The sequence below is a fragment of the Accipiter gentilis genome, chromosome 8 (genome assembly GCF_929443795.1).
Source record: "Accipiter gentilis chromosome 8, bAccGen1.1, whole genome shotgun sequence".
Lineage (NCBI taxonomy): Eukaryota > Metazoa > Chordata > Aves > Accipitriformes > Accipitridae > Astur > Astur gentilis.
This window is the reverse complement of record NC_064887.1, coordinates 18,922,818-18,944,447: the sequence shown is the minus strand read 5'-3', so window position 1 is coordinate 18,944,447 and position 21,630 is coordinate 18,922,818. Positions and strand designations below refer to the sequence as shown.

The window sequence follows — 21,630 nt, the reverse complement described above, 5'->3', positions numbered from 1 at the left end:
ATAATGAGAATTAAGGCAGGAAAATCAGAGCCAAAGCATTTGTGATTTTGAATCTTTGCCTTTCCCTAACCAGTATTGGAGAACTACCTCTCTTCAGTCTGCTGGTAAAGAATTTCAGGTGCTCAGTTATTCCAAATGTCAACACCCTTGAAATGAATAGTAGGTGTTAAGAGTTTGACTGTTTGTGTTGGAGTGAGAGGAATCTTCGACAGCAGAAAGACTGAGAGGTGAGTGTTGGTTAAGTACTGTAGGTTGGGTTGCTTTAAACAGTGAGGGTCTCAATGCTATCAATAGTTTGGGCTAAAATCTGGTGTCTTGATATGGATTGCATTGCCTTCATCGGGATGTTTGCATGCCACTGCACATACTGTAGCTGCACTGGGTGCAGCTTTGAACACCAGTGTGTCTGAAATCCCCAAAAGGGGAGTTAATTCTTCAGGGCCCTTTGAAGTTTGTAACACAAGGCTGCAGTAGGACAGCCAGCCCTTTGGTCCTTCAGCAGTTTGCTTGCTGATAATGTCTTTGTGAAACTTCTGTCACCTTTCCTTCAGCTGGACAATATCCAAATTATGATGGCACATCTTCTCTATTCCCTTCTCTTTTCCCTCTGTGCCAGATACAGAGTAACCCCATATTTATCCCCAGAGTGCTCTGTGAGCTCCCTGTGAACCAAAGAATACTTAGATTCAAGAGTACTTGTATTTAAGTTTTCTCCAAAGAGCACATTGATGAGTAGAAGAGTACATGCCCTCCAGATAGGCAGTGTAGGGTAAGACTTCCCATTTTATGTCAACGCAGTAAATTGATTGGTCTGAAGTAACGTTTCCATGAAAAAGCTGTTACAGTGAGTAACAGTTGCATGGCAGCCTGTTGTATTACCAGTGATCTACAGTTGTCTGGGCTCAATCATTTCATGCAAAGATTCTGTCTGAACTTGAATTACAAACCATGAAATCTATGTTAAGAACAGTTATTGCTAATGTTTAGCTAATTGCAATGTGCAGAAGATGTGAGAATTGCTACAGTGGTATGGGTGAGATCATTTTGCATGAGGGCAGTCAGTGATGTAGTTCTTGCAGTGAGAGAAGTGTTAGGCTGGGATTGACTCTGCCCAGCCAAAGTGCACAGGTTTACTGAGATGTCTGGTTTAGTGCTGATCTTAGTATTTGATAATGTAAAGTCTGCATAGACCTTCTTTCCAATTTTTTGAAAGGTGTTTTGCTCTTCATATATCCAGGTTGTATTTTGTGGGTGTTTTTAGCTGTAGCTTTACATTTACCTTCTGTAACATGCAATAGGGCTCCCCTGCTGTTTGAAAATAACACTTATGCTTCTCTAGGTGCATGAATATTACTTTAAAACCTGACTAAATAATTTTAACTTTTTCTGTAATACAACTTATTTGAGAAATAAATGAGCATATCTTTTGAATAACATTAATGCATAAAGGCTACAGTTTAATGTGATAATTAGGAAATTATCCTGGGGCTAGGGAGAGGAGCTTGGGGACTAGTATGTTGCTTTATATTGCCCAGCAAGACTTTTTGAAAGGTCTGTCTTTCCTTACTCTCTGTCTTTGTAATTTAGGTGGGTGGCTTTGAGACAGACTGACTGGGGAACTCGGAATCAAAAAGCTGTGTGTGAACAAATTGAGGGAAGGAATCTTAGGTAGTATGTAAGGATAGATGTCTCTTTCGGAGTTAGTTTTGGTGATGGATACATTAGTTTAGTCTAGATACGAATAACCCTCTGTAAAGCTGTATGCCAGTTGTTGTGTCTTCAGCAGATGAAGTAGACCCAGTTCTCTAGAAAAATTCATTCTTGTTTTTATGCAGCTTCAGTGACTTTCAGAGTCTCTTCCAAATGTTATATAGTCTGATATTTCCAACTAGGAAGTGAAAAATTTCCTTGTATAGTTAGTTCTGTTAAAGATCTGTGAGCAGAACTGAAACTAGAGCATTTAACCTGACATTAATCAGCCTTCATGAAGGCAAAGTAAGTTATGATTTTAAAATGGGCCAGCTAGCCTTAAAATAAAGAACACAACTTTGTCCTAGGGAAGGCAAGGAAATAGTGAGGCCCAGGTTTAAAACCCCCCAGCACTTAATCTCAGGTATCTTGACTGTTTTGCTAAAAAGATTTTTTTAAAGCTTTTATTTGTAACCATGTCCTTTCTATGCTTCATTCCCTATTCAGGGAACTTAAGATAGCTGTCTCTGAAAGCACTAGCAGAAAATGCAGCAGAGCTTTTCTTGCCATGCAACTTTTTTTCCCCTGTTCTGCCCACTTAGTTTAATAGCATGTGTACATTTGATATGATTTCTTGGTGGACTTTTAATTAAAGTACAAACATCTATGTTATTTGAAAATTACATGTGTATTTGAGAGAAGACCACTGGAATTTTGATATTTCTTCGCTGAGACAAAACTGATAGAATACTTTTGCAGCTGTAGATCTCTCATGTCTGCTTTGCCTGTCTTGTTGCATAGTCTAGAACAGAAGTATAAGACAATGACAGCTGTACAGTAAGTTCTTGTTTTATTTTGCAGGTTTGTTTTAATGTGGAAGTGGATCTCACAGCTTAAAGTAAATCAAACAAAGGTGAGTAGAAGTTTTGTGGGTTTGGTTTGGTTGGTTTTGTGTTTTTGTTGTGTTTTTGTTTGGTTGTTTTTTTTGTGGTGTGTGGTTTTGTTTGGGGTTTTTTTCCAAATTCCTTGGGTCCATTAGCGCATACTGCTAAACACTCAGAAAAAGTGGTCAGTGAAAATTGTATTGAAAATTGTATCTTGATTACTGTAATTTACAGACATAATGTTACTTCTATGATACCAAAATAGGAACAAAACACATACATCCCTAATATTTAATATTATTATGAAAATTATGCTTTTCTTCCATAAACTGTTATAGTCAAAAAATTATCAAGGCATTCTGCTAGCTGTTGAGAGCCAAAATTATGAGTACTTCAAATGAATTTCATTCTCTGCATGTTATCCACCTAGTTTCAAAGTACTGAAAGTGTACTTTGCATTGTCAAAGCAGGATGTTAAACTTGCACTTATTCTATTAATAAATAACTGTGTGGGAAATTTGACCAGCTACCAGAATAGCATTTCACATTTTTAATAATGAAATTCCATTGGGTTTGTTTTGGTTTTTTCCCTTTCCTGTCCACAGGAACCCTTTTGGGAGCTGTTTGAAAGACAAAATATATGAATATTTACTGCTGGTACTCTGGAGCTGTAGAACTTAAGTGTCCATTTGCAATTGCAAAGTGTCCATCTAGGAAAAATTTCCTGTAACTTTGGCATTTCTCTGCACCACCACTCCCACCCCCCATGCTGCCTTATTTTGAGAAAAAGAATTTAGCTAAGCCCAGATTTTGTTTCTTTTCACGTTACTTGATATTCTACTTCAGGAATACTTTGAACTATAAAATTAATCTCTTCTCTGTTAAATTATGTGAGACATTTAACGAAGAGCAATTTGCTTTAATCTGTTTTAGCTTGAGTCTTTCAAGAGTATCTTTAGGTAAGGCCCCACAATTTGGTAAATTCTCTCCTGTGAAGACAGGGCACGATGGACTTGTGTACACAGGCTTCTGTAACAAACAAAAGCTGGCTTCTTAAGTTTCCTGCTTGCTGTTTGACTAATACGGCATCTCAGAATACAGCTGCTTGTGGTGACTTGATATTTTGAAGAGGTGAGAGGGAGATCCCATTTGCTCAAATGAGCTTGTTCTTCATTTCTAATCTCTGATTAATATGTAGACTTAATGTAGCTTTAAAAATGTAATACGTGCATCTTAAAATAGACATGACCTGCTTTGTTTGTATCTTCTGCTCTGCTAAGACTTTTTTAGAGCTATTGCTGTCAACTTTAAAATACTGATTATAGTGGAACATTTTGTGGGGAATTTAAAATAACTCTTCTATTCAGTGTTATTCCTTTGTATAATGTATAACTGATTCAGGACTTCGATTATGAATTGTCTTCTGAATTATGAACAATTAAAAGTAAGCTATGCTGCTGTAGTGTGCGTATAATTATGCACCGAGGATGTTTACTGCCTTAGCCTGGCTTTGCAGATTTCTAGAATGTGGTGCTTTGAGAAAAGGAATAAATGTAACTTTGCAAAAGGAAATACTGTTCTTTATCTGAGGATGAGTGTAGAACGAGAATCGTGGCTAGGGAGGGGACTTGAATTCACAGTAAGATTTAAATTGTTCCCTAGGCCTTTTAATGCTTTCAGTACTTGATGCTTACAGTTTGTTCTGTCTTTCCTTAATTTAAGTGTTACCTCATTACTGGTTTAAATACAGAAAATTAGTTAAGAAGTCTAATGTATAAATAACTGAGTGTGTTCTTTAAGCATGAAATCTTCTGAATGAAACTCCAAAGACCTTTCATTTTAATGGTGGTTAGCTGTGTATAATAGAAAAAAGCTGGTCTCTGAGGAGAAAGGCTGTACTCTTGCATACATAACAAGAGGACAGAAAAATGTGTAAAAGAATACATGGAACAGTGTAATGATGCTTGATCAGTATTGTTATTGCTTGGAGGAGATCTTGAGGTTCTGACAGTTCTAAAAATGACAACTGAATAGTCAGTAAATCAATGAAAATATTACACATTATCAGGGAACAAAACAAAAACAGGAACAAAACAAAAAAATCAGACCCGTTTATACAAATTTGTGATATACCATAGATGGATTGTATTGCAATGTGTATTGCTTCTTGAGTACTAGTCTAGTCTTGTGGCTGAAAAACGACATAGCAGAGCTGAAGAAGGTTCAGAAAAGGGCAGCAAGGATGACTAAAAGACTTCATTTTAAAGAACAACCTGCATTCCCTAACTGCCGCTGTCTTCTGTCTCCGCTCATGAGTGTAGTGGCTGCAGCATCTTGTAGGCTTCTAAACAATGAATGTAACTCCCACAACTTGGTGCAGGCTTGTCCTTTTGTGTGAGCTTATGTCATTTAAAGCAATAGCTGAAAATGCGATTTAATGATTTGCTCAATCATTTTTCTTGCACCCTTGACCAGAATGCATTTTCTAATGACTCTGATAGCATGCTTTCTGTGTAGGTTTTCTTTGAGTAAAGGATTTGGGGGTTTTCTTCTTCTGATTTGAAATTGTTTACTTTCCCAGTGCAAATATAAAAGGTATGATATCCTGACTTCTGGAAATAAAAAAAAAATAATCTACTGCCAGTTAAAAATGCACAGGTGTAAGATACTAGTTACAAACAGTGAATGTACTTTATTAGGATAACTGTAGTCTTTGTTCTTAGATTTTCTGACTTCCAGACTGCATCTTCTGAGCTCCATAGGAGGACCTATCTTGTTAAATATGGGGGAAAGCTAGGAAAAAATAATCTTGGTCTCAACGTCTTAACAGTGTAATGGGTCACACTTCTGTGTAACAGGAAAGGTTATGGAAGGTAGATGCTTGTGCTGAATTTCCCTGTACAATGTGTAGAGTGAGGTCAGATTTTAAGCATTTGAGATATCAGGCAAAAACAGGCTTGCTTCCAGAAACTGTGTTGCTAGTATTGCTTTACCTAAAAGTAGAGGATGTAATAAATAAGTAACAGCACCACAGATGTTGAAGAAGGATAAGTTATATACAGAATTCAGCACAGCATAAATTTGAGTATGTGGGATTTGTGGTTTTTTACCTCAGATAGGAATCTCATACAATTTTCATCTTGTTCATATTATCTTGGTAACATGAAGTTGAGTTTTCTGCCGTTAAATCATTTATGGTGGTGACTCTTTAAAGAAGAAGACGACAAAACAAAACCCCCAAAACAACAACAAAAACCAAGCAAAAAAACCAACTAACCAAACAAGACCCAATTATTAGTTTTGTACCTAATTTGGTGCCAAGGTGACCTTATCTTTTCACTTGGAATTAGGAGTATTGTCTGTTCTTCTGGTCACATACAGAGTTATAGCTTTGGGTCTTTTGAAAACTCTTATTTCGTATGTTCATTGGTAAGGACGATAACTTTCTCCAAGTTGACAGAATTGTTTGTTCTTAATCTAAAAAGGTACAAGATGGTTTTTTGGCCGTACCTGGTGCTGTTGCTTACGATCTTACCAGCTTTTTAACCCTTGATAACTGAAAGAATATAGAGGATGATAAGAGCCAGTTTGCTGGTAAGGGTGAGTGAATATCACTAATGTAATTCATTACACTAAGGTTCTAAATTAAATGAGTAAAAAAAGAGCGTTCATTTCAGGTAGCCTTTTCATAATTGGGAAAGATAGCATGCTTCAGGAGTTAAGAAGTGTCTCTACATTAGCAGGAAAGACAATCTTAAAATTTGTGATACTATTAAAGTATGTACAGCAAATAGTTATCAGCCAAAAAAGCAAAAAGCATGAGAAATTGCTAGGTCATGCTGGATAAAAAGAATTACAACTTTTATTTAATATAATAAGGAATAAGGCCAGAATTTTTCCAAAGTTGAAAGGTGTGTCATGTCCAAAGATCTGTCTCAATACAATTGGGTTAAACTGTTCTTAATGTCATCTGTAAGAAAGCGTACTGTAAATCTATTATGCAGCATCATGTTGTCATGCAAGTTTTCATCTGTGATCTGCAGGACTGACCCTTCAGGACTACTAGTTCATGCAGGTAACTAACAATGTAGGTCAATGAATTTGAGAAATATTCCTGTAAAAAATAGTCAAATATACCCGACTTCTAAAAACCCTTCCCAGTCTGGTTGTGATCTTTACATTCTACCAAAAAGTACATTAGATAGCTTATCCAAATAACAAGCTTGATGTTCATACCTTAAGAGGTAGGTCTTTTGCTTCAGTTACTGAATTCACCTTTCTCTGAAATTTGGGATTACAGTAAAAATAAGGCTTCTGTGGCCATGTAGTTGTAATCATTAGGGATTTATGTAAAGTTATGGAAAAAAACCTAATTATTAGAGTCAGTTTGTTGATATATATTGGATTTGTATTGGAAGAAAGGGTTCTTTACCCAACTGCTCACAAAAGGTGGCTGAACAAAAAGACTGAATTGTAGGAAAAACCTTTGTTTTAAATGGAAAGTCAGTTTTAGATTTGGATGCAAAATTTCTGTTGGTTCTGCTTTGATTGATTAGTTTTAAATGTCTTTGTGTTAGTACATCATTGCACATATTTGGCAGCTGGGGAAACATTTTCAGTTGTGTGCTCTACATGTGGGGAATAATTAGGTATGCATACAGAATTTCACCACCACTTGGTGGCAGTACCTGGCTTCAAAAGGATTTGTTTCTGAGCAGATAAAGTGACTTTGATTTTTGTAAAACTGTGGGTTAAGGGGGAGTAGATTTTTATTATTTTTTTTAAAAAAATTCTAAAAGTTAGTGATGTTTTTTAGAAATGAAAATACTTTTCATTTAACCTACTTGAAGGATTTGCATTTGTATGTCTCTATGGAAAATCTAGCTATCATGTCTAATATGTAATTTAAGAGTTTTTCTTGTGTTAATAGTATTCTCAGAAGATGTATTTAATGTTCCCCAGTTGAATTATTTTGGCATTCACTTCTAGCATTTTACTTCGATTGAGTAGTGTACTTCAAGTAATTTTAGAACATAAAATTTGCTTCATGGTAGTGTTCTTCATATGATGTTGTCTTTTACAGTTAAATAGAGGACTGCCAAAGCTGCTTTTTTCTCTTCTGAAATGTTCTCTGCATTTTCAGTTTTTTATTTATTGATAACAAATTTTAGGAAAAGATTCCCCAGTAGATTCTTCTGTCAACAAAACTAGTAAAAGTTTGTGCCCTTACTCATAGTTGTTGCCTCTCGGTTGTGCCAATTCAGCAAGTGTGTGGGTCCTAGCCTTTTAAACTGGATAATGAAATTGTTGATAAAGTGTGAAAGAAGGAACATGGGGGAGTGGAGGAAGGCAGGGGTTGCTTAAATTGGCTTTGCTAAAAGGAAAGCATAAATCCAATGTATAGCACAGTAATTTGACAGCATATGGCTCAATGTTGAGACTACTTCCTCTTCTCTGCAAGCCAAAATCTTTTGCAACAACAGCAGGTCTTTCGTTTTAGTATTATCTCCCACGTAAGGAGTGTAGTGGTGAGACTAGAGCCTGGAAGAATGCAGGATACTTTCCTAAGCCTGTGCTCTTTGTGAAATGTCTCACTCACTGTGACTGTTATAATAGAGCATTGCTGGTGGGAGGGGTCCCATGAGGAGGAAATACTTTTATTGTATTGCCTGAAAAGCCAACACTGAGAGTTCAGCATCCGTAGGCCCCTCTGAGGTGTGACATATCAAGGAGGCATCTAAGTAAATTGTGACATAGAAGAGGAATTCATCCTGTGGAAAGTCCTGAACTGTAGAAAAACTAATAGAAAACGAGGGGGTACTTTGGAAATGCCTCTTAATACATTTGAGTGTGATAATAGTACTTAGTGAGTAATAATATTATTTTATTTAGTGAGAGAACTCTGGAAAACAGGAACACTGGAAGAGAGATAGAAGGGAGAGGGGCATCAAATTATAGTTTTGCCGTGAATATGTTTTATGTAACTTGGGATAGAGAGAATGCACTTTTGCTGTATAGCTGATTATTTTTGTGTAATTTTCTTAAGCTGTCAGAATGACAAATCCGAAGTTAGTGGTTGGAAACTTCTTTTTGATTAAAATACTGTTGTGTCTATATTGCAGATATTTTGAAATGAAAGAAAAAAGTGGATAGTCTGAGCATATGGAGCACTCCAAAGAGAAGTAAGCAAGAATTAGGATACTATGTGGCAAAGTGTACTAAAACAGAATCACAGAATGGTTGAGGTTGGAAGGGACCTGTGGAGATCTTGTCCAATCTTCTGTGTTAAGCAGGGTCACCTAGAGCAGCTTGCCCAGGACTATGTCTGGACAGCTGTTGAATGTCTCCAAGGTTGGAGGCTCTACAGCCTCTCTAAGCAACCTGTGCCAGTCACTCTCACAGGAAAAAAAAGTTTTCCTTGTTTTCAGGTGGAAACTCATGTATTTTAGTTTGTACCCATTGCTGCTTGTCCTATCACTGAACGCCACTGTAAGGAGTCTAACTCTGTATCTTTTTTGTACCCTCTCTTCAGATGTTTGTACATGTTGATGAGATCCTAGTGACCCTTCTCCTCCTTCTCCTTCTCCTTCTCTTTCCTAACTCTATCAACCTTTCCTCATACGAGATACTCCAGTCTCTTAATTGTCTTAGTAGCCCTTTGCTGGACTCTGTCCAATAGCTCCATATTTCTCTTGGACTGTGCAGTCCAGAACTGGACACACTACTCCAGGTGTAGCCTTACCAGTGCTGAGTAGAGGGGAAGGATCAACTCCCTCAGTGTGCAGGCAACACTCCTAACACAGACCACGATACTGTTGGCCGCCTTTGCCACAAGGGCACATTGCTAGCTCATGTCCAGCTTGCTGTCCAACAGAACCACCAGGTACTTCTCTGCAAAGCTGCTTCCCAGCATGTAGAGGTGCATGTGGTTATTCATGGGGCAGGACTTCATACTTTCCTTTGTTGAACTTCATGAGGTTTCTGTCAGCCCGTTTCTCCACCCTGTTGAGGTCCATCTGAATGGCAGCACAACCCACTGGTGTATCAGCCACTCCGCTCAGTCTTGTATCATCAGCAAACTTTCCGAGGGTACCTTCTGCCCCATCATCCAGGTCATTAATGAAGATGTTGAACAGTGTTGGACCCAGTAGTGACCCCAGGATACAGTGCTAGTTACTGGCCACCAGCTACACTTTGTACCACTGATCACAACCCTTAATTTTTTGGCAGCCTTATAAAAATATTGTCTCACAACAAGGATGGGAGCAGGGCTTTTATTTGTAGACTGTAATGAGAAACTTTTTTGTTTTGTAATGCTGGTGGTTAATAGACTATTTGTCATATTGTGTCTAGATAAAAGCAATTTTTGCTACCATACTTTAGGCTTAAGAATACATTTGACTGAAAAACACAGGTAATGGTAATGAAAGAGATGAAAAGTGTTTTCCCAAACATTCAGTTTCTTTAGAGAGGAAAAAAAAGATGTGAGCATGTCAGATTGACATAACGGAAAAGAATTTATCTCTGCATGTAAAAGTACATAAGGGAACAGTTTTGGAGAGAAGTGTGTATTATCACAGAACATTAAGTCTGTGTTTTCAAATGTCTGCGTCTTACTGGAATGCTGCTAGTCTTTACCATGTGTCTGCATTTAGGAAAATTCCATATTTTATTGTACTTCTCATCTTTAGTAGAAACTAATGGCAGTGCAATTCAAACTAGATCATACTACTAAAAATCCAAACTAGACGAAGAGCTGCAGGAACGTGGAGACTTAAGTACTTGGCTGTCCTCTATGAACAGTGTTGTGGAATGCTGGAGGAGGGGAGGTATGGAAGCCTGTGGACTTGTGTGACTGTTCTGAAGTTACCAGATTCAAAGTCTTTTTTTTTTTGTACTGGCTAGGTATCTTTTAGAAATACCTAATTCACTTTGAAAAGTCTCTACCAATGAAACCATCTTAAACTGCTGCATTAGCACTTACAACTAGAAGAGGTTTTTTTAAAGTCATACATCTGATTCTTGTGACACTTAAATTGTATTGTCATTTATTGTATTGATTTCAGTATTGAATTTTAGCATGATGCACCCCATTGTGACAAACTGGTTTATTTTCCCAAGCAAATCAATATTAGAGGAACAAGATTAAGAATGGCCGGTGGCAGTAATGGCATTCTCTTCTATGATTTCTGAATTGTAAGACGGTCATTCTTCAGTTCTGTACTGTTTCCTTTCACATGCGAGATATTGAAATACCACTCTTATATATTTCAGACCAGAAACCAAGTTTCTGAAATGTTGACATTTATAAGGAAACATTTTTTTTTCCTTACTATGTGACATACAGCTTTTGAAGAAATTGTTTCATTAGAAATAAAGTTTTAGGTAAATAACTTTCTGAAAAAGTGTGCTTCAGGTTTGATGTTCCCAAGTATAATCTTACTGAAAAGACGGGCTGGTTTTTGTGTGACGACTCCTCTATGATTCAAAGTTTCTCTTTGGTCAGCTTTTTCCATGGAGATATGACAACTCAGTCTTTCAACAGTATAACAAAAGGTTATACTGTGGGTGACAATAAATTTGTATTTCTTTATTTAGGCATAATACAACTTCTTAGTGTCCTATCAGTAAGTTTTCTTGCTGCTTTAAAAATAATTTTGAATATGGGAGTCTGATTAGCTATGAGAGTTTTCCCGATGTTTTGTTTTCATGTGAAGAGCTATGGATCTGAATTGAAGATAACTAGTTTTCAGTGGAACTCCTCAGACTGTAGTTACATTAATAACCATATACTTGTATGTAATGTAGGTGTGCAAGGGCAGTATTCATGGTGGTGTGCATATTAAACAAGGTGTCTCTAAACTAGAGAAGTTTAAAAAAAGTCCAGAAATGTTCAGGTGAATTTGTAGGTTTCAAAGCTAAGTAAGGCAGTCTACAAATGGTCATTGTCTCTGCTGTGCAGAAGGGAATGTATTTTCAACAACTTAATTTGCAAACACAAGTAGAAGCTGGAGGAAGGCAAGGTGGGTCACTGACTCATCCTCTAGTTGGTTGTCAGGTTTTGTGTTTCTATTTCCATCTGAAGGGTGGATCTGGATAGCTTTTTAAGAAGAGATAAAGTGGAAAACAAGTAACAGGTATTCTTCTAATGATCAAAGTATTGTGATTTTTTTATTGACTTTGGGTATTCATATTGCTAGATAACACCCAAAACTCAGGAGGTGTGAACTGTGCATTTCTGTATGGAAGAGGCAAAATTACTATGCAGGTATCCTCTAAATAACTTGATTTTTTTCTCAAGATGTGGCTGGTTTATGTTAGTACACTACTAGTTCCTCTTACTCTGTACAAACCTTCATTTTCAAAAGATTCTTAAACATTCCACTTCTGATGGAAGCGCCGTGCTTGATGTTTGGCATGATTAAGTTGTTAAAGGAATATACTGTGTAATGGGGCAGAATGGAAAGAGATGCCTTTTTAGTCCTGTGCCAGGATGTACTTAAGCACTCTCTGGTCTGCTGTTTGTTGCCTAAAAATCTGTGACATTGGTTTCATCATTGTTAACATAGTCTGTCATTTGAGAAAGCTTTATTACAGGAATGTTTGTGGATAAAATGATAGGTTTTGCCAGTTTTGTCTACTTATATAACAAGGTGAGAACAGTACAAACCTGAAACACCTTTCCTATCTCTTGAATATTTGAATAATCCCTTGAATGTCATGGTTATTCACATATCTGCTTAAAGAACTTGACTTCTGATGAGTTACTTAGCACAGGACAAGTATATTTTTGCCTTCATTACAGCACAGCTGAAAGACACTATATTTCTGCATTTACTTTAACTAGGCTGATTAAATTCATTTAGGAGGTGGCTTTTAAGTTTTGTGCTCTGTGTTTTAGCTCATTGGCTTATATTTATGAATTTGAGAAACTTGATATCAAAACACATAAAAGCACTTCATGCTTTTCACAAACTCAACCAGATTTTTTCCATCTTAATTTTTCAGCTCCAGTGTGCTTTCAGAGCTATTGTAAATCCTTGTAAAATAACATGGGGTTTGTGACAGAAACTGAAAAATCTCTAACTACAACTGCTACTAGGCAAAGCATAGTAAGTACACTTAGCACTGGAGTGTAAGCTTTAATGAACTAGCATTGCATGAAGGCAATACTCTTAATTTGGTGTGTGACCCTATTACATAGTGATGGTTGTCATTATGAAATAAGAATTTGGAAATGTCATAAACCTAGTGGTAATAAATACAATTAATAATGTACATAGAACAATGGAATTAAGTACATTCCTATCAAAAAGAATTATTAATGAACAAAAAGTGGACAGCATAGATCTGATGACAGGAAGGTTGCATCTAATCTGAATTACTGAGTGACCTAGGAAGCTTGCTCAGAGGGATTACCGAATAATTATGTTAATATGCAATTATCACCTCATTTCTTCTGTAGTAACCTCAAGATGTAGTGTAGTAAGGGTGTTATAGCAAGTGCTGATAGTTTGCAAAAATACTGATGTTCAAGATTTTTGAGACAGTAAGATTAGTTTAAGGCATTTAAATTATGATCTGTCAGCTTGAAGATAGATCTGACCTTACACTTTTTAATGCTTAGACTCTCTGGCCACAGGCATATCTGTAGAACTCATTAGGATTTTAAAAACTGATGTTTTATGAAGAAAAACAATATTAAAAATTATGTAAATTTAAAAGTACTTAAATAGGGGTGGAATGTAGCTTAGTTGGCTAAATAATTGGTTGTTTTCTACTTTTGAATATGAAATAATTTCTATATAATAAATAGCGTATCACATAAACCAGGAATAACACTGTTAACTGCACTACAGTCATTCTAGGCTTAACCAAAATAATTGAATTGAATGTGGCCTAGCCTTTTAGATAAAGTGTGTTTCAAAGGTATGAGCCTGGGATTGTGTATGCTTGTGTAGGCTTTTTGAGCATTGCCATTTTTACACTTACCTATCTCCAAGGTATACTGCATTGTGTGCTTAAATAAAAATAAAAATTACCTCAACTGTATAGTGCTTGCCCTGGTACAGGATATAACAAGCACTATTTGCAGCAAATTTGAAGTTTGATCTCACTGTTTAATTATTCAGATACACTGAGTAAGGATTAATAATTTTGTATTTGTGATATGGTATAGATAAGATAATTTTAAAACTTAATTTTTTTTTCCCCCAGAATGTTTGAATTGGTAGTGTTTCAGTTTGGGTGTTGCACTTACTGAATGGTACAAGTTAGATGACAACATTTCCTCAAAAATGGTGGCATTGGTGGAATGTTTTCTTGCATGTGTCTAGTTACACCTATCATTGTTGCTGCATAAATTTCTACACATGGAGTAGGTACTGTAAATGAAGTTTTGCATGTTGGCTCAGTGTCATCACAAGACTCTAAATTACTGTAATGTAAGAAGATATTTTATATATTTTCTTTAATACCACACTGTTAAAACTACTAGCTTTCTTATTGTCCTGCATGTAAAATAGTGAATTTTACCACCCTGATAGCTAGAAAAATGTGATAATTAGCAGAAAATTATTAAAATGTAACAGTGATATTATTGATACAGTAAGCATTTCAGGCTTGATTCAAAGACTGAAATCTGTAGGGACAGCTGTATTACCATAGAAGACTTCTAATCAGATCCATATGGAATAGTTCACAGTCTCCATAAATACACAATATGGAAAGGAATCTCTTACAAGATTGCACAGTGTAATGTTTTAGATACTGCTCGTGATGACTCTGAAGAGAGTCTCAGTTTAAAGGTGATCGTATGGTGCCCTAGCCACCTTTTTAACTTGAGCTTTAACACAAATATTTAGCATCAGTATGGTTTTGTATGTGGAGCAACATGGTTTTCTCTTCGTCACGTAAACCTGTGAAAAGTTTTCAGGAGCCATTCTGATAATGAGGATAGCAATCTCCAAGCAGGCACGATATTCTCAGTTTGCCTCCCTGCTGTTCGGGGGGTACCGATGAAGTTGCTTTAAATGGGAAGCGTCTGTTCTTCCTCTGAACCCCTCACACCAGAACAGATGGGTGGAACTTGGAACATGGAAGGTTTTACCTCAGAGGTGGTAACAGTGAAGCCACTCATTAACACTGAATTTACCACTTCGTTAGCAACGTTGCTTCCTGTTGAGAAAAGCTAATATAGGCTCTCAAATTGACTGAGCATACATTTGTCTACCTCTGCAGTAATAAAACAAGGAAAACACACATCTTTCAGGCAAAACTGGCTAAGTTTCTTCTAAACTTATTGTGAACATTTTTATAATCTGCTGCCTGATACTATAAAAAGCTTCCACTATTCCACAGTTGTAAAATTGTTGGAGCTGTTGGGCATCCTTGGAGGTTTCACTTTAGTTGACTTCTGCGTTACAGATTCTTAGTGCATGTTTGCACTGCCTGTTTCTAACTCATGTACATGATGTAAAGACTCCTGCTGGGTGGTGCATTATCACCATTTTAGGATGATAGCTTTGAATGTGATCTTATTGGAAGTCTTTATTATGGTAGAAAATGACCCATCTCAAAACAGCAAAGAAATGCAAAAATCTAAGAAATGGGAAGATGAGAAACTGGGGCGTCTGATAGAACATTTGCATAAAGGTATGTTATAGATAAATAATACAATAAAATATTTCCTATATTTTAAGCATTTATTATGCATCTGACACAAGCATAGCTGTATTTCTAAATTGGCTAGTTCAGTGATTGAGTAGCAAAGGAAACCTTTTCTTTAATGGCAAAATTTTTTCATTATGTTTCTACTCCAAATATAGTTACTTTTATCTTCAAAATAGTAAATAAGTCATATTACATTAAGGTTTGTTTTTATAAACTTAAAGGAGGTTAAAATATTTGTTTTGTCCTTTTGCCGATTTGAAACAAAACAAGCACAGTAACAGAGAATTTCCATGAGGCCATAGCTAGCTTTGAATTGTGTGGATAGCTATCATAATGTTGAATTGAAAAACTAATAGAAATGCTGGACTCATTTTAGAGAGTGACGTATAAAGATGAAAGTGGTGTTGTTTAACCAGGTTGTTTTCTCTCCTTAGGAAAAAAGGATGTCAAGAGTGGTCTTCCTTGATTTTGGTGAAGGACCATTGCAGGGAGCCATGGATATTAGTTGTGAGTTATAACATCTTAATTCAAAGAGTCTAGGTATGACTCCTCTTAACTGAGCTGTAGTCAAAATGTTAATTAGTAATTGAACCTAAGTATGTGATGGCAGGAATCAAATCCCCCAGAAGATCAAAGTGAATCATGCTCTTTAAGGGTAAAATATGTGATTTCTGTAAAATACAGATAGATGTTTCCAACTCCTAGATGGGTGTTATAATGCCTTATGCTTACTGTGTTCCGAGGACCCATGTAAGAGGTAAATGCCAGGGTAGACTTAAGTTCACAATCCTGTTTATTACACACTGATTTTTTTCACGTGTAGGCAACTCTTTTGTGGTCACTAAGCATTTCGTAGATGATTTTGTGTATGAATGGAAGTCACTTGTAGGAAGACATATTTATGTACACAAGGCCTCCCAGAAGGAATTAATATGTAGTAGTTCTCTGTACTAGCAGATACTATTATTGTCATGCTCTAGATTCAACTTGATGATTTCCTCTGGTATGTAAATCCTAATTAAATGTTTCTTTCTAATTGTGGGGGTTTTCCCACCTTTGAGAAGATGCTATTTGATTTGCTTACCACTTAAAATGGCCTTCTAACATAACCAAGATCTGACTGATTCCTTTTAAAGCAAGGAGAATCCTTTTGTAAGAAGGGAATGGGAAGACATTTAATTTCTTCAGTGAGTTTGGTTTTTTGCTATGTCTCTATCAGTAATCAGATGTTCAAAATCAGCTTAGTTGTGTTTTCTCCTTTAATACTAAAGTTAACACTTCTGCAGGCTTCTGTGTAGCATCAGGTCAGTTGTATAGAAGCACTTTGAAAAAAGTGCTACCTTGATACATAAAGATTATTTTCATTTCCTGGGTGCTAAAGGGAAGTATGATTTGCTTTTTTTTTTTTTTTTTTTTAAATCACTAAAATTACTAGCAGATGTCTTGTTTTACTTTTAGAAAACAACTAAAGATAAACTCTTGTGTTTATGTTAATCTACTTGTAGAATGTATTTGCACAGTTTTTGACAATCTCATTCCCCCCATCTTGCTTGCGTATGGGTGTTCAGGCTTTTTTGAACTGTGATAGTGGGCAGTGACTAGTTTGCTGTATGGTTATTAATATAGCATAGCAAAAAGGTATAATTTTTTAATTACTTCATCGGTTAATTTTAAACATGTCTTTAATATCCTAAATTTAAAAAATTACGTTTTTAACAAGTTCAAAACATATTTTTAGATTAGGGTATGAAGAAGGGTGATCCTGAAGAAAACTGTAAATTAAAATTGCCATTATTTGTTTCTGTGATTGCCTGATTCTTTTCTTGTTTGTTTTTTAGTGTAAAAGTACTTAATGGACAAACCAGCAATATGGATGATTTAGAAATAAATACTGAAGTCACTGGTGCTAAAGAAGAAGAAGAAATCCTATGTGATGATAATTTCATATCTGAGGAAGAAGGTGGCATTCCTAAACCACAAGAGAGCGACACGTCATTTCAGAAGAACAATACATTGACTCTGCCTGAGGAGCTATCAAGGGACAGATCTGAAAAAGCCTTAAGTGGAGGCCAGACTTCTCTATTTATACACACTGGTGCTCCTACTGTTTCTAGTGAAAACTTTATCTTGTCTAGAGGAACTGCTGTTAATGGACCAGTTTCACACTCCACCTCAACTAAGACTTCCATTATGAATAAAGGCAGTGTTTCATTAACCACTGGACAGCCTGTAGGTCATCACACAGATTCCTGCTCAACTTTGACAGTGGTTCATGATCTTCAGCTGCCTACAAAGAGTACAACACAGAAATCAAATCAGCACCAAGTTTTATTTTTGTTACCTGATGTAGCACATGCTAAGAACCTGACTCATTCCATTAAAAATCTACCTACCTCTGCTTCAATTGGTTGTGATTCACAGAAATCAGTAGGAAATAGTGTAGATAGCACTTTAGTAGGCCAAGTAGAAGTTTGTGAGGATGATAAAAATTTACTAGTAAAAGATGATTGTGTCGATACATTAACAGGCATTTCCTCAGGTACAGGTGGTTTCAGATCGGGATGTGATCCCACCTGGGATCCACAAAAAGAGTTTATACAGTTTCTTATGACAAATGAAGAAACAATAGAGAAGTCTCCCATTCACTGTAAAGCAGGCTTAGAAAAAAAGCGAAAAAGGAAAATGGATGTTAGTAAAATAACACGCTATACTGAAGACTGTTTTGGTGATACCAGTTGTATTCCTAGTAAATCAAAACTATTAGCTGTTGACTTCTTAGAGCAGAATGAGGAGATACAAATAGTAGAACCACAAAAATATTCATTGAGTAAAGTAAAACCTGAATCCACAGATGAAGAGCTGGAAGCTGTTGATGCTATCCAGCAGCTCATTTATAGTCCCACTAGTAACTGTGCAGAAGATACTTCACCTGTTCACACTAGCACTTTTCTTTCTAATCCTTTAAAAAATAAATGTGAACAGAATGATTCTGAATCGCCATCTACTTTCAGTACTGATGAACCATCATTTTATCCCTGTACAAAGTGCAATGTGAATTTTAGGGAGAAGAAACATCTGCATAGGCATATGATGTACCATTTAGATGGGAACAGTCATTTCCGACATCTCAATGTTCCCAGGCCCTATGCATGTAGGGAATGTGGAAGGACATTTCGAGATCGTAATTCACTTCTTAAACATATGATAATTCACCAGGAAAGAAGGCAGAAACTGATGGAAGAAATCCGTGAGCTGAAAGAACTTCAGGATGAGGGTAGGAGTGCACGCTTACAGTGCCCACAGTGTGTATTTGGTACCAATTGTCCCAAAACATTTGTGCAGCATGCGAAGACCCATGAAAAAGATAAAAGGTATTACTGCTGTGAGGAATGCAATTTCATGGCTGTGACAGAAAATGAACTGGAATGCCATCGAGGGATCGCTCATGGAGCAGTAGTCAAATGTTCAATTATTGGTAGCGACATGTCCCAGAGGAAAACACAGAAAAAATCATCCTTGAAAGATCCGTATTTAGGATCCTCAAAAAAGTCATCGACATATATGTGTAAGATGTGTCCATTTACTACTTCAGCTAGAAGCATTTTGAAAAAACACGTGGAATATTTGCACCCAGCATCATGCATTGATCCCTTTGGTAGCCATCTTAGACTAGAAAAAAGGAAAGGCAGCATAATAGAAGAATCTTTAGATTTTGGTAGCAGGACAAAACAGTTGATCAAACAATCTTCTACTTTTCCAAAGAACTCTGTTTTAAAACAGGACGTAAAAAGATCATTTGGCTCTACTTCACAGTCCAGTAACTTCGCAAAACTTCACAAGAGACCCTACAGGATACAGAAGGCTCGGAAAAGCGTTTCACAGTCATCTGTAAGTGTGTGCAATCTAAATTCTACAAACAAGACCTTTTTGATTAGAAATAGCATTGACCAGAAACCTAAATGTTTTCATCAAGCAGCAAAGCAGAAAGCTAGTGTCAAAACAAGCGGTAATTATTTATATAGACACAAATATGAAAACTACAGGATGATTAAAAAATCTAGTGACTCTTATCCTTTGCATTTAAAAAAGGAAGAGTCCAACTCTGTCAGTTCTTTACATTTATTTTCTTCATCAAGTAGTCCCCATAATAATTGTTTTGTCATGGATTCAAATAATCTTGATTGCAAAAGGGCAGAAGGCTGTAAAGATCGTAGGCATGTAGCTGTAAAAAGAGTGGTTAAAGAATCCAAGAGGGAAGGCTCTGTTACAGGAGATGATTTGGATTGCTATCCAGATTTTCTGCATAAAATGACTGTTGTTGTTTTACAGAAACTTAACTCTGCTGAAAAAAAAGACAGCTATGAAACGGAGGATGAAAGTTCATGGGATAATGTTGAACTATGTGATTACACTACACAGTCTGTGGAGGATGAATCTTACAGTGATATTAATCAGGAGCATGTAAACCTATTCCCCATATTCAAAGGTAAAATGGAAGATCATGAAGCTGGTGATAAATCTTCACTTAGTTATGAGCAGAATGATGGCTTTTATTTTGAGTATTATGAAGATGCTGAGGGTAGTAACTTCCTGCATGATTTGCATGATCCTCAGAATTTAGAAAATGTAGGATCAGCATTGCCAAAGCATAACTCAGTTTTCCATTGGACTGATTTGTCGCTTGAAAAGAAGTCCTGCCCATACTGTCCAGCAACCTTTGAAACAGGTGTTGGATTGTCCAATCATGTCAGAGGACATCTTCACAGAGCTGGACTAAGCTATGAAGCCCGTCATGTTGTTTCACCAGAACAGATAGCAACAAGTGACAAAATGCAACATTTTAAAAGGACTGGAACAGGAACTCCTGTTAAACGTGTTAGAAAAGGTAAGTTGTTTTTTGGTTTGGTTTGTTTTTTTTAATTTCGGTCTGAAGTAGAGGGTACAAAGGGATTTATTGAGCACTAAACAAGACTTGCTTTATCTTGTTGTAAAGCCTCTCTTGTCCTTGTGATTTGCTATTGTAATGTTTAACTGTATATAATTGTTAAAAAAAAAAAATTATAATTATTTTCTTTGTAGCAATTGAGAAATCTGAAACTTCCTCTGAGCATACGTGTCAGCTCTGTGGAGGCTGGTTCGATACTAAAATTGGATTGTCTAATCATGTGCGAGGACACCTGAAGAGACTTGGCAAAACCAAGTGGGATGCACACAAGTCTCCAATCTGTGTTCTGAATGAGATGATGCAAAACGAAGAGAAGTATGAAAAAATCCTAAAGGCTTTGAACAGTCGCCGCATTATTCCCAGACCGTTTGTTGCTCAGAAATTTGCATCAAATGATGACTTTTTATCTCAGAATGTTATACCTCTTGAAGCATACCATAATGGCCTAAAGACTGAAGATACATCTGTGTCTGCATCGGAGGAAGAAGGGCTGAGTTTCCTAAATGAATGTGATGAAACAAAAGCAGTACTACATGGTGAAAAAAAAAGTCAGTCACTTACACTGATAGAACTCCTGAAAAATAAGAGGTTAGGAGAAGAAAGGAATCCTGATATTTCTCCTCAAAAAATTCATAATCAAACTGCAAGAAAGAGGTTTGTTCAGAAATGTGTTCTTCCATTAAATGAAGACAGTCCATTGATGTATCAGCCACAAAAAATGGACTTGACTATGCAGTCAGGTAAGAAGATGTTTCTAGCTGTCTTGACAACATCCCAAAGAATCCTTTAATTCATAGAAAATGTACAAATGCAGAGTATTTTAGTTGGGATGCTGTTCATTTAATTCTTGTTTCATTTCCAGAGGACGCTGACTGCGAGAGGTAGCACAGCAAATTTTTCTGACATGCTTTTCCTAAAGTGAAAAAAACCCTCAGCAGCACTGAGGGGTTTTTGCATGGAACATAGTTCCTGTTCTGCATATGGCTGGGCATACAATTTCAAAGCGGACACAAAATGAGCTTCAGTAGGGAAGAAGACACATCCTGCAATAACAAGTTGAAGTGTCTGTGCATATTTGGTAGACTAACAGTTCTGAAATGTTTGGGCTTGTAACCCTATTTCTGGGCATTAAAACAGCTGGTTTGGGAACTACTTAATTTAAAATAAATCTTTGAGGTTTGTGCAAAGCAGCATTTGTTCAAACTAACAGAACTGTTGATACCATTATAAATGCATAATATTCCAAATTGGTGAATCACTGTCAACTAATTTTGATGATTTTAGGCAAACATACTCTTACAACATAGATTAATTCTTGTTTGTTTCAAAACTGTGGCTGCTGTGAGAAACTGATGCTTGCTTAGGGCCTGGCTATTCTGAGTGAAGACCTGTGCTGGTTCGAGCTTTGTTGGAATATAGTTGTAGCCAGCAGCTTTCTAA

The 21,630-nt window shown here is 36.5% G+C and overlaps 1 protein-coding gene across 11 annotated transcripts in view; it reads left to right on the top strand.

Moving 5' to 3' along the window:
* The window catches only part of ZNF644 (zinc finger protein 644), an 84,496-nt gene that overhangs the window by 48,359 nt on the left and 14,507 nt on the right, over nt 1-21,630 (top strand). For 4 of the 11 annotated variants that reach the window (XM_049808316.1, XM_049808313.1, XM_049808314.1 and 1 more), the window contains 4 exons: nt 2,551-2,602; nt 15,680-15,752; nt 17,084-20,130; nt 20,325-20,930. In XM_049808316.1, coding sequence (XP_049664273.1) covers nt 17,115-20,130; nt 20,325-20,930 — 3,622 coding nt within the window. In that variant the 5' untranslated portion in view covers nt 2,551-2,602; nt 15,680-15,752; nt 17,084-17,114. Of the gene's footprint in view, nt 1-2,550; nt 2,603-3,570; nt 3,705-11,773; nt 11,842-12,581; nt 12,686-15,679; nt 15,786-15,828; nt 16,433-17,083; nt 20,131-20,324; nt 20,931-21,630 lie in introns of those variants that run through there. The other 7 variants (XM_049808324.1, XM_049808320.1, XM_049808319.1 and 4 more) reach the window with 7 other exon arrangements.